Source organism: Chrysochloris asiatica, unplaced genomic scaffold, assembly GCF_000296735.1.
Source record: "Chrysochloris asiatica unplaced genomic scaffold, ChrAsi1.0 scaffold00064, whole genome shotgun sequence".
NCBI lineage: Eukaryota > Metazoa > Chordata > Mammalia > Afrosoricida > Chrysochloridae > Chrysochloris > Chrysochloris asiatica.
This window is the reverse complement of record NW_006408582.1, coordinates 15,186,930-15,199,497: the sequence shown is the minus strand read 5'-3', so window position 1 is coordinate 15,199,497 and position 12,568 is coordinate 15,186,930. Positions and strand designations below refer to the sequence as shown.

The 12,568-nt window shown below is 46.8% G+C and overlaps 2 protein-coding genes across 2 annotated transcripts in view; one reads left to right on the top strand and one right to left on the bottom strand.

The window, feature by feature from the left end:
• CCAR2 (cell cycle and apoptosis regulator 2) overlaps window positions 1-8,456 on the top strand; it is a 14,730-nt gene extending 6,274 nt beyond the window's left edge. The window contains exons 8-21 of the mRNA XM_006864391.1: window positions 1,256-1,375; window positions 2,820-3,042; window positions 3,132-3,245; window positions 3,572-3,735; window positions 4,210-4,381; window positions 4,473-4,703; window positions 4,812-5,048; window positions 5,679-5,823; window positions 5,937-6,019; window positions 6,390-6,536; window positions 6,660-6,771; window positions 6,878-7,066; window positions 7,206-7,411; window positions 7,681-8,456. Coding sequence (XP_006864453.1) covers window positions 1,256-1,375; window positions 2,820-3,042; window positions 3,132-3,245; window positions 3,572-3,735; window positions 4,210-4,381; window positions 4,473-4,703; window positions 4,812-5,048; window positions 5,679-5,823; window positions 5,937-6,019; window positions 6,390-6,536; window positions 6,660-6,771; window positions 6,878-7,066; window positions 7,206-7,411; window positions 7,681-7,725 — 2,188 coding nt within the window. The 3' untranslated portion in view covers window positions 7,726-8,456. The remainder of the gene's footprint in view (window positions 1-1,255; window positions 1,376-2,819; window positions 3,043-3,131; window positions 3,246-3,571; window positions 3,736-4,209; window positions 4,382-4,472; window positions 4,704-4,811; window positions 5,049-5,678; window positions 5,824-5,936; window positions 6,020-6,389; window positions 6,537-6,659; window positions 6,772-6,877; window positions 7,067-7,205; window positions 7,412-7,680) is intronic.
• A 922-nt stretch (window positions 8,457-9,378) lies between these two features.
• BIN3 (bridging integrator 3) overlaps window positions 9,379-12,568 on the bottom strand; it is a 30,317-nt gene continuing 27,127 nt past the window's right edge. Inside the window, exon 8 of the mRNA XM_006864390.1 lies at window positions 9,379-9,525. Coding sequence (XP_006864452.1) covers window positions 9,379-9,525 — 147 coding nt within the window. The remainder of the gene's footprint in view (window positions 9,526-12,568) is intronic.

Here is a 12,568-nt window from a genome sequence, read left to right as displayed (position 1 = left end):
CAAGGTCGGCAGTTCGAAACTACCAGCTGTTCCACGGGAGAAAGATGAGGCTTTCTGCTCCTGTAAAGATTTACAGCCTCGGAAACCCTGTGCAGGGTTGCTATGAGTCCGAACTGACTCCACGGCACATAACCACTACATTATTACATAAAAGTAAAATACTATAAGAGGTATAGAAGGGAAAGTTACCTCTTTCTTCCCTTCAGTGGTAATCATCATTAATTAACATGTAGGCATTCTTAAAGGCCTTGATAAAATAATTTTGAAAAGAGATCGCTTTATCTATTTTCCTGTGTTCTAGTCTTTTTCTAATCACATGGAGACCTTTTTAAATCTTATAAAGTTCACAGTATTTTTGTGTCTTCTTAGTAATATTTTTCCACATGTAGCATAATCCTTGTTTTAATGGTTACATGACTATTGCTAGATTTATTTCTAATGGAAAATTGGACATTGTTGGATATTTAATGTGTTTTCTTACTCTGTGTTTGCTGCCTGAGTTTTTTCTATATATATACTCTTTATTTTCTTATGAATTACTTTAACTGGGATAAATGTTCAAGAGTAGATTACTGGATAAAGGGGTCTGAGAGTTTTTACGACTTTAATGCTTTTACTGCTCAAACTTCAGTGTCTACAACAATGGGCTCAAACATAACAACAGTTGTGAGAATGGCAGAGAACTGGGTTGTGCTTCCATCTGTTTTTGTATCAGGTTGCTTTGAGTCGGAACTGACTTGATGGCACCTTAGAATAGCAACAGCTCAAGCTTTGCTACTAGAAACTCTCTCTTAATAAAACTCACATAGAACCCCTAGCACAGTACCTTATATGTGTCTATGGTTTGTCTTTTACTGTTGTTTTAAATCACTTATTATTTTAATTCCAAAAAATAATAAAGTTAAGAAAAATATAACAAATTATTCATAAGCTTATCAGAGGCATCGGCCATTAACATTTTATTTCCTTAGTCTAATAATAAATTGCTTGCATAGTTGAGACCATACTATATATAGTGTTGCATATTGTGCTATTTACTATCTAAATGTTTTCTCCATTACTAAATGCTTCTAAATACCCATTCTAACATCTTCATAATATTCTATTGTGTGGTTCTTGGCATGGCTTCTTTAACCTGTTCTTTAATGTTGATGGTTCAGATTGTTTCCAGTTCTTTTTTTTAATACTCCATTATGTATTGAATACATATGTAACAATGTGGATTTTTACTCCTGGGTGATGAATCAACCTCTAGTGATGACTATGACTCCAAGAAACGCAAACAGCGGGGTGGCGGAGAGCCTTGGGGTGCTAAGAAACCAAGGCATGACCTGCCTCCTTACCGGGTCCATCTTACTCCCTACACTGTGGACAGGTGAGTGATAGGACTGGGCTGGGGATGAGAATTGCCAATGGTATCAGTTTCTTGTATAATTAGACACATTCTATGGAAGTGTGTATGTGTGTTCTTCTAGTCATTAAAAAAATACACAGATGGAAGCCAGTTGTGCATGCTAGTTAGTCCTTTGCTTTTTAAAATATCTTAGATTTTACTCTTAATAACATTTATTAAGGGGTCCTGGTGTGGCACTGTAGGATGAACACTGAGATCGTGAACTGCAAGGTTGGCAGTTCAAACCCACCAGCTGGTCCTTGGAAACCCTATACAGGGTCGCTGTGAGTGGGAATTGACTCATCGGCACTTAACAATAGCAGCAACATTTATTAAAGGCCCTAGTGGTGCAATGGTTAAATACTTGACTGTTAACTGAAAGGTTAGTGGTTTGGATCTACCCAACTGCTCTGTGGGAAAAAGATCTGACATTTTGCTTCCATAAAGATTACAGTCCAGAAAACCCTATAAGGTAGTTTTACTCTGTCACATGGGGTTGCCTCTGAGTTGAAATCTACTTAGCAGCACTATTTGTTAAATTGATCTCGTTCTTTGTATTTCCATGAATGGATGAACCATAATTTATTTAAGCAGTTCTCCATTTTCAGTCTTAATTTTTAGAAATCTTTGGTGGTAAGCATCTTGTCACATACACTATGTGTACCTGTGCAAGTGTTTTATTGGGATCAGGTCTTAGAAATGAAATAGATGGCTCAAGGTTTTGGTTTGAAGCTTTGATAGACATTGCCAGTTCTCTAAGAAGCTGTTATCAGGCTGCACTCTTACCAGCACATCATGAAGTACTTATTTCCATATGTTTTTGCCAATATTATGTCAAACTTTTTGATCTCTACCAATCTGATAGGTGAAAAATATTTACTTTGCATATGTTTAATTGTAAGTGAGGTTAAACATTTTTCATGACTGATGTATTTTTCTGTTAAGTACTTATTGTTAATTTTCCAAGTGTTATCTTGGATTGTTTGCCTTTTTTTGGGTTATTGATTTGTGAGTTCTTTTTATATTACAGCATATATAACCTCTTTTGCTGTCATTTTTTTAAATGTTTTGTTGTGAGTTATGTGATAGTTTACATGGGAGAACATTCATTTTACATTCATTCTATCGTATATATTATATTGTTGTATTGCCATGGTTACAGTCCCCTCCATGCATCATCAACCAACCACAGGGTATACCCTGCTGCCCTCCGGTCGTCTCGCTGTCATTTTTTGCAATTTTTTTTCACCATAGTTTATTTTGTAGAGATTTCAAATTTTAGTGGTCAAATCTCTTTTCCTTTTTTAAGTTCTTTCCCAGATTATAAAATAACTTGTCTATGTTTTCCAAATCTTTTATCATTTAAAAGATTGATTATCTTTGATTATCTTTAATCAATCTGGACTCCTTTGCTTTCTTTCTGCAGCCCCATCTGTGACTTCTTAGAGCTGCAGCGCCGTTACCGCAGCCTCCTGGTTCCCTCAGATTTTCTGGCCGTTCATCTGAGTTGGCTGTTAGCTTTCCCTCTGAGCCAGCCCTTCTCCCTCCATCATCCAAGCCGTATTCAGGTATCATCTGAGAAGGAGCCAGCTCCAGACACTGGTGCTGAGCCCACCCCTCCAGACAGTGACCCTGCATATAGTTCCAAGGTAAGCTGACTGGGACTCTGTTGGCTTACTCCATCTTTGGAGGCTGCAGATGGCTCTCGAGTGTGGTCCTTTGTGCTGTCTCTGCACAGGTACTGTTGCTTTCTTCCCCGGGATTGGAGGAATTGTATCGTTGTTGCACACTATTTGTGGATGATGTGGCTGAGCCAAGGGAGACACCAGAACATCCTTTGAAGCAGATTAAGGTAAGGGCCAGAGCTGAGGAGACAAGATATTCATTGATAAAGTCCAGTCCCCACCAAGCCTTTAGCAGCTCAACTCTCATTTGTTAATGCAGGAACAAGGCATCTCAGAGCTGAGGTGTCCCTTATTTTACCCACGAGGAAAAATGTGGCCCAGAGATTTTTTTTACTTGTCAGAATTTATTACCTGATTAGTTAATGGATAATGAATCCCCTGTGGGGTGAAGCAACCACATGCTGCTGTCTGAATTCCTGAGTAGTGGCAGCCTCAGAGTGGGAGGGCCTGGTAATTAGGTTTTTCGTTTTTCAGCTGTAATCTGTTTTTGCAGTTTTTGCTGGGCCGGAAAGAAGATGAGGCAGTACTGGTTGGGGGTGAGTGGTCTCCTTCCTTGGATGGCCTTGACCCCAAGGCTGACCCGCAGGTGCTAGTCCGTACTGCCATCCGCTGTGCACAAGCTCAGACCGGCATTGACTTGAGCAGCTGCACAAAGTGGTGAGTGGGCTTCCTCAAGCTCTTGGTAGTGACCAGCTCATTGAGCTGGTTAGACTGCTCATAAAGCCAAGCTTTTCTGCTGCTTTTTGATCATGTTCACTCTTCCCTCTACCTTTCCCGCTGCCTCACAGATGGTAGTCTTGACCATGAGCCTGTATAACTATTGAGCCTATATAAATATTGTATGACTATAACTGTATAGTCTTGACCATGAGCCTGTATTGAAGGCCTGCCATGTTTAAGTGCTCCTCCTTGTTGTCTTAGCACCTTGTGTAATAATTACATACTTATGTTTCCCCATTGACTTAACATTTCTTGAGGACTTAGTCTATACCTTTTATTTCTGTACTTTGAAGACTTGTCACCCTTTATGTACTCACTAAATGTTGAGTGGAAACAGGAGCAACTCGTAGTGAATGTTTCTGTGTAAGTTTATCACGGGCTAGCACTTCATCATTCCTTTTCCACGAGCAGGTGGCGCTTTGCTGAGTTTCAGTACCTGCAGCCAGGACCCCCAAAGCGGCTTCACACAGTGGTGGTGTACCTGCCAGATGTCTGGACTATTATGCCGACTTTGGAAGAGTGGGAGGCCCTGTGCCAACAGAAAGCTGCAGAGGCAGCTCTCCCATCTCAGGAGGCCCCAGTGGTAAGACTTGAGTTTTCTGGAGGCACCTAGGGAAGAAAAGTTGGTGCCTGACCCCTGGGTCCAGATGCTCATAACTCTGCTTTCACTGTAGGAAACAGACTCTTCTGAGCAGGCAATCGATGCACCAGAGCCAGCAGCAGACACCTCCAAACAGAATGCAGAGAATCCAGAAGTTACTGCACAGCAGGAAATGGACACTGATCTCCCAGAGGCCCCTCCACCTCCTCTGGAACCTGCTGTCATCGCACGTCCTGGCTGTATAAACCTTTCTCTCCATAGTATTGTGGAGGATCGGAGGCCAAAAGAGAGGATCTCTTTTGAGGTAAGTTTAGGATCTTGAGGTTGTGGAGTAGAGGTATGGGAAGGTGGAAATTGTCCTTTTTCACCTGATGCTCATACCTCCCGCCCACCCCACTGCCTCTTCTACCAGGTGATGGTGTTGGCTGAACTTTTTCTGGAGATGCTGCAGAGGGATTTTGGTTATAGGGTTTATAAGATGCTGCTGAGCCTTCCTGAAAAGGTAGTGACTCCACCAGAGCCCGAGAAGGAGGAGGCAGCCAAGGAGGAAGCAGTCAAAGAGGAAGAAGTGGTCAAAGAGGAGGGGGTCAAGGAGTCCAAGGATGAGGTACAGAATGAGAGAGCAGCTGCTGAGGCCGACACCCCGTTGGTGAGCACCTTTATCACTGCCAGACTGAGTGTGACTAAAATAATAATGCTTAACATAATTTAAGTACATACTTTCTACAAGGCACTGTTCTAAGCACTGTATTTACATATCTTAGTGACTTCTTACCCTGTCAGGTAGGTCCTAAGGCACTGAGACGTTAGATGGCTTGCACAGGATCAATAGGTGGCAAGTGGTAAACCTAAGTAAGTGGAGGAAATTTGGCCTAGAAGGGTGAAGGGAAGCCTGATTAACAAGCTGTGGCAGCACAAATGTCTCAGTTTGGGGGGTGGGGTGGGTGGTTAGAGGTATTGATAACCTGATGGTTAACTAGAAAAATGCATTTTCTTAACACTTTATAAATCATGTGAGTCCACTTTTTTGCCTAAGGTACTGACAAGCATCATTTCTTAAAGAACTGTGATGGACTTGTGAGGGAAATCCCAGGTGTCTGGATGTAAACCCTCCAGTGTGCTGTGGAGCCAATGTGATTATGTCAAACCCATGAAATGAAAATGGGTACAAAAAGCCCTCATAGTGCGTGGGGCCTCATAACTGCTCACACATTAGCTGCTAGCAGTGTTTGTAACTGAGGTTGGCATTTCTTCTTCCTCCCATCTTTGTTTCCTGTAGAAGGAGGATGGACTCTTACCGAAGCCCCCATCTTCTGGGGGAGAGGAAGAAGAGAAACCCCGGGGTGAGACATCTGAGGATCTCTGTGAGATGGCCCTGGACCCAGACCTGTTGCTTCTGAGGGATGACGGGGAAGAGGAATTCGGTATGTTCGGTGGCATGAGAGGGACAGTAGCTCTGGGCTTTCCTTTTGTGACTATAGACTGAGTTTGGGACAGGTGCAGCCTGTGATCCATGTTTATCTTGGACTTTCTGTAGCAGGAGCAAAGCTGGAGGATTCAGAGGTCCGGTCTGTTGCCTCAAACCAGTCAGAGATGGAGTTCTCTTCACTTCAGGACATGGTGAGACCAGTTCCATTTCTTTGGGCCTCTGACTCACTCCTGTGACTTTACCAAGTGATTTCTGGCATCTTGGGGGCAGCACAAGATTCTTCTTGATGGTTAAAAGACAAAAGGAATGGCAGACTATTTCAGTATCTCCATTGGGGAACTTTGTTGGGGTGGATCTGACTTAGGAGTACCTCTGGGGCTTTTTTGTGCAGCTTTTGGAGTTAGGCCTGGTGATTCAGCCTGGCTCAGTGTCTCTAACTGGAAGGCCTGTGTCCATGTGCTTAAGTCAGTTAAGCTGTTTAGAAAGAAGGCTGTGTCCTGTGTGATTGATTCACTGAGAACAATTTGTAAATTGCCTGTACATCCTTGTTTTTCTTGGCAGCCCAAGGAGCTAGATCCCTCTGCTGTGCTCCCCTTGGATTGTCTTCTTGCTTTTGTGTTCTTTGATGCCAACTGGTGTGGCTACTTGCACCGGAGAGACTTGGAGAGGATCTTACTTACCCTTGGGCTCCGGCTCAGTGCAGAGCAGGTACCTTCTCCTTTCTGAAATGGCCCACACTTAACTCCTTTAATTCCAGGGCCTTGCTTGACACTGGGGCAGGGCCTTGGGCTTCCTCCTCAATGGGGTATTTTAGGCACATGTTTACTGTAGGCCAAGCAGCTGGTCAGCAGGGTGGTGACGCAGAACATCTGCCAGTACCGGAGCCTTCAGTATAGCCGCCAGGAGGGCACAGATGGTGGGCTTCCTGAGGAGGCGCTCTTTGGTACGTGCTGGCACTTTTGCAGCCTTTGGTGGAGAATGCACAGGGAGGGCAGCCTTTTTTTTCCACTGTGAGACACTTCACTTACACTTCTCCATGGCCTCTTTAGGAAACCTTGATTTGCTACCTCCTTCCGGGAAAAGCGCGAAGTCAGGCGCTGCCCCTGTGGAACACAAAGGTCTGGTGTCCCACAACGGCAGCCTGATCAATGTGGGGAACTTGTTGCAACGTGCAGAGCAGCAGGACAGTGGACGGCTCTACCTGGAGAACAAGATTCACACACTGGAACTGAAGCTGGGTGAGTAGGGACTTCTACCTTGGGATGGGTCATACTGGGAGACAGACCCCATGCCTTAAGACTTTATTCCTCTTGCTCTATGCTGTAGTGATTGTGTGAGCAGCTGTCTTTCTGGTATGTTTTCCCCTCCCCCCCCCAGAGGAGAGCCATCACCGATTCTCAGCCACTGAAGTAACGAACAAGACACTGGCAGCAGAAATGCAGGAGTTGCGGACGCGGTTGACTGAGGCTGAGGAGATGGCCAGGACAGCTGAAAGACAGAAGAACCAATTTCAGCGGCTGCTACAAGACTTTCGAAGGCGTCTGACCCCTTTGCAGCTTGAGATGCAGCGAATGGTTGAAAAGGTGAGGTGGGGGGTAGAGAGCAAGGCGTGAACTGTTTGGTTGGGACTGTTCTTGAAGAGAGCTTGCTGTCATTTCTAGAGAGGAGAACCAGTAAACCAGCCCTTCCCCTTGCCCAAGTGCACCTTGTTTTCCTCCTCCATTCATTAGTTTCTTGTGTAATTAGTCATCAGCCGTCAACTTAAGTCTCCCAGATGTAAGTATTTAGTAATTCTCAAATCTTGCCATTTTTCCTTCTTGGGGAATCCTAATTCTCTTTACCTCTGTTTCAGGCTGACAGCTGGGTTGATAAGGAGGAGCCAGCACCTACCAACTGAGGGGCCTTGCACAGGAATTGCCATCCTGTGAGGTCAGCGATGGAATCTGAGGAAGTTAAGAGCCCTTTTGGTACCAGAAAGCAGCTGGAGCAGGACCTAGGAGCCATAGGCAAGGCAGGTTGACCCCTGTGCTCAGCCACCAGGGTGGGGTCTATCTGTGCTGTATGGGACAGATCGGTGAGGAACCCCGGTTCCAGTTACTACTAAATACAACATCTTTTACACCCCTAGAATGTCATTTTGCCCTCTACCTTGGAGTTTTTCCTGGGGCCCTTTTAGTCTTGTGCTGACTTTCTCCTGTCCTCTTCCAGTTTAGACTAAGACAGGGGAGGAAAAGGCTTTTTGAGTATGTGACAAGGTTGAACACCAGTAAAACTGAAGAAACGGGGAATTTGGCTTGGGGTTAAGAAGAACCCTGTAACCTGGATGGCACAAATACCCCTAGACTACAGGAGCAGGTTCTTGACTTGGTCACCACTGGAATGGAGTCAGTGTTGGGCTGTGTTTGCTAACACCCTAGACTTGCCGGAAGAAACCAGCACCTCTTTCCCCTGGTTCCCCGTGTTCAGAATGTGGTATCGGCTCTGACCCAGCCTTTCTCCCCATTACCCATAATTCTCACCTCTTTCCATAATTCGTGGTTTCAGTTTGACTTTATATATAAAGTTGGTTTTTTTTTTTTTTTTTTTTTGGCTTTTTGTTTTTTTAAATAAACCAAAGTCAAAAACAAACCAAGTGTCCTCCATAGCTCTTCCCTTATTCCTCATGTAGGTTTGCCTGCACTCCCGGTACCCCCCAGGTTCCTAGTGCAGGAGTCTCCAGCAGCTGGAGCAGGGCAGTGAGAAGGAAGAAGAGCTGGGCTTGGGGGTAGGGGTGTGGATCCAGGAGACAGCCATGTAGATGGCCGGCCAGGTCAGCAGGGGGCAGCAGCATCCTGATAAAAGCTTTGCTGGCCTTCCCTTCTATCCTTAGGTAGAGCACAGTAACATATGGGTATTTTATTGAAAACTTTACTCAAAAAATAGAATTCCAAATTTCAGGTGAGACAGAAACCCGGTGTTCTTTGCTGCCTGTGACTGATGTGACACTGACTAGTGTGATAGTTGCACAGGTTGCCCCCCAGTTGCCCAGGGAAGCTCACAGACTGGAGCTCTTTCCTGCACTGGACCTGAGGGATGGAGATGAGCAGGATTCAGCCTTTCCCATGCTTCAAAACTTAGGCCAGAGGCCTCTCTCCTTGAAAAGGCAAAAGGGGGTTGGTGGGCTCCTCAGGGTGGCTCATCTGGAGGTTGATGGGATCCCAAGCATGCACACAGGCAAGAGCCTTAGCTGACAAAACCTTGAAGGGCTCAAACTGGCTATAGCCCTCGGCCTGGATGTTGTACTTTGGACAGTTCTTTTGGAAATAAAGCCCCTAGGGGTTTGCTACATTGCGTAACTTGTGTCTGACTGCTTCCTGTTGAGTGGGGAGACAACAGCTAGGAGTTAAAGGCAATGAAGACTCACTCATTTCCAAGGGCTGGTGAGGTACTTCCCCAACTTGCTGGTGGCCATTTTCTCCCAGGAGAGAGCCTTTTGCTAGGCAGAAGAATGGGAGGAACATGAGACTAAGCTAAAAAGGTGACTAGTGTCTCAGCAGTCTTTAGGAGGAATTCAGTCATCAGCCACAATAGAGAGGGCTCTGAGTTCGCTCAGTCTGGCCTCATTCTCCCGTTCCCGCTGCTCATCACTGTGGCCTGGCTGGTCGAGCTGCTGGGTCAGGTCTCCAAAGATCTTCTGCATTTCTGAGTAGTACACAACCTGGGTGGGGAGGCAAGAGATTGGCAAGTGCTAGGCTCCCTGGACACCAACCACCCAAAACATCCCTCGGACACAGCAGTGCAGGTGGGGAAGCAGGGCTAGAGAACCGGGGTTGTGAGGCCCTTGCCCGTGTGCCACAAGCAGAGTGCCATGGATAGGGAGGGTACCACCCCATCACCCAGCCACTGCCCCAACACTACCTCTCTTCCTCACCCCAGTTCCCATAGTGACATGGAAAGGAGTGAAGCCACAGCCCTGAGCCCTTCAGAAATATCCATGGGAAAGGCTCTGATCTAATCCCCAGGGTGGTGTTGTGTTGTGGACTCAGTGACCCTGTCTAGGGTTTTTGAGGAGTGGCTGGTTAGTGTGAAGTGCAGTCTGCTTAGCCTACAGCCCCACACCAGTCTCCAGGGTGGCAGCCTGTACATGAGGGAAGGACTATCAGTCCTTGGTGAGGTGGAGACCCCTTCCTTAACAGTTCCTGGTGCTAGCCCAGCTGCATCGGTTGTGTGACGAAATGGACCTGTGTGCTGGAGAGGGGGGAAGTGAATGGCTGGAGAAAGACAAATCACAACCCAAGGCTTCTTTCTGGAAGGCAGGAGAGTGTGACTAGGAGTCTGCTGCTGTGTCGGACCTAGCTTTTGTCCTTAGGAGAAGAGGTAATGGTAGGTTCATGGCTCCCACAGCCCTGAGAGTCAGTCTCCAAAATTGGGAAAGAGGACACTGTTGTCTTCTGTTCCTTCCTAGTTGACAATCCCCCAGTATTCACCACTTCAGCTGTACTGCCCAGGAAAGCCAGGTTCATGTCCATGTTTCCTTCTCTGTAGGCACAGCAAAGGGATGGGGGATGGCCACAGGAGTGAGGTCAGAGGCATGCACAGGAATAGGGCAGTCCCCATTGGCAACTTCTCAGATGGCCAAGGTCTGCTTAGACCCACGGTCTGAAGAGATCCAGGATCCAGGCTTTCCAGGAGGGGCTAGCAGGCATTTCTGCCTCAGTCTCTCTCTCATGACCAAGTGAAAGCATGTACTTCACTGAAAGTGGTCACACTGTTCAAACCATCCTAATTTGATCACCTCAGTTGCAAGCTGTCTTCGGGGAGAAGGAACTCTGCTGCTTCTTTGGAGCTTGGCTTGGACAGGCCTCACTCCTAAGGCAAGGCCAAGCAGCAGTGTGGTGGAAGGGGCCCTGCTTGGATGGCAAGGACCTGTGCTTAAGCTGTTTCAGGAAATGTCTCTTCCAGATTCCCACTGTCAGGTATCTAATGGGCTGAAGGGAACTAAAGGAAGAGCTCAACCTACTGCTGTTGCCTCACAGGATGGGGGCCTGAGGGCAAGCCCAGGCTAGTGCTGGGAGAGGATGGTCCACCCTGCCCAGCCCCCCACAAACCGCACTGCGTTGGTTGAGTCACTAGGAATGCTCACTTCTCCAGTGACTCATGGCAGTGGCAGCCGGGTGAGGAGGAGGCTGGTGCTGAGGAGGCAGTAAACAACCCCCGGCTCCCACATTGCTTGGTTACAGGGCATCCCTGTCCCCCTAACTGCTCCAACCTGGGCATGCCTAAGCTTGGACAGCCTGGCATATCCCCTTAGAACACTACTGATGGCAGAGGCAGGGCAGCACGTGGGTTGCTCTGGAGCTGAAGGTAGGGACGGTGACAAAAGGAAGGCATAGATTTCCCTATTTAAACACATTTCCTCCCTGGTCAGAGGGGTGAAGCTGCTTGGGGAGGCACATACTGGATAAGTCAACTCCAAGGACAATGCTCTAGGTGCAAGTGTGGGGCGTCCTCCAACTCCTGCTGGTGAAGGATACACACACACACACACACATCAGCTTGGTTCCTTTTCTCCCTAGACACAGCATAGGATGAAGGGCACAGGTCACCAAAAAGTCCCAGCTGCAATATAACTCCTGTTTCTGAGTTCTTGATAGCAAGGATGCGGGTCTTGTTGTCTTGGTGTTTTCCAAAGATGGCAGTTTAGGAGGTGGGAATCTGCCTTTTCCTTGGGCTCCCGAAGGACTCTCAAGGAGTGACAACCTCCACTAGAGGGCGTCAGATACCCAGGTCAAGAACAGAAATGGGTTGAGTAAGTGATGACATATTAGGCTTCAGCTTTGTCAACTGTGAGAAAGGTAGCAGGGTTCTCAGACTGATGCTGAGAACATGCAATCAGCTGGAGGTCCCATCTGGAAAGACATTTTGGCTTTGGCACCCTAATTTTCTCCCTTTTACAACTGGGGAGAATAATCACATTCTGGTGTGGCACTGTGAGGGTTAATGTGTGGCTGCAAAGTCGGTCTGAAGAACCACAATGTTGGTGGTTCAAGCTCACCAGCTGCTCCTCGAAAACCCTATACAGGGTCAGTAGGATCAGAACTGACTTGACAGCACTTAACAACCACAAAGCCTTGAAGAATGAAGGATAGAAGAACAGAAGCCACATAAGATCACACGACCTGCGTCCACTCCACAAGGAGAAGGAGCAGCCCTACTGTGTTGGCTGTGCAACCCCACTAGCACCGGCCTGTAACCCAGGCCCTGGAGGCCACCGCAGCCCTGAGCTGTGTCCCAGGCAAAGGCTCCACAGCCTCTCAGGGTTCAGTGAGACCTTGTGACCTCCTGTCAAATGAAGAGGACTAACTTGGAAAAGGAGGGGAGGGGTGTTGGGTCCTCAGGAAATGGCTTTAGCTACCTTCACTCTACAGACCTCTAGAACCCCGACCACCACCCGAGCACACTGGGCATCTGCCCATCAACAGGAAGATGCTGTCCTATCCCTTCTTGCTGTTTAGAGCAAAATGTGTGTGACAGAGAAACTGAAGGAAAAACAAAATGGAAATGTGTCCATCCTGTATGCCACTGAGTCGGTTCCAACTCACAGTGACACAGTATAGGGTTCCCGAGAGCAGTTAGTGAGGTTTTGACCTGCTGATTTTGTGATTCGCAGTCCAGTGCCACACCAGGGCTCTTAGGGCTGCCGATAAACCAAAGAGCAATGTAGAAACCAAATCAGAAATAATCATAAAAAAATTAGACTC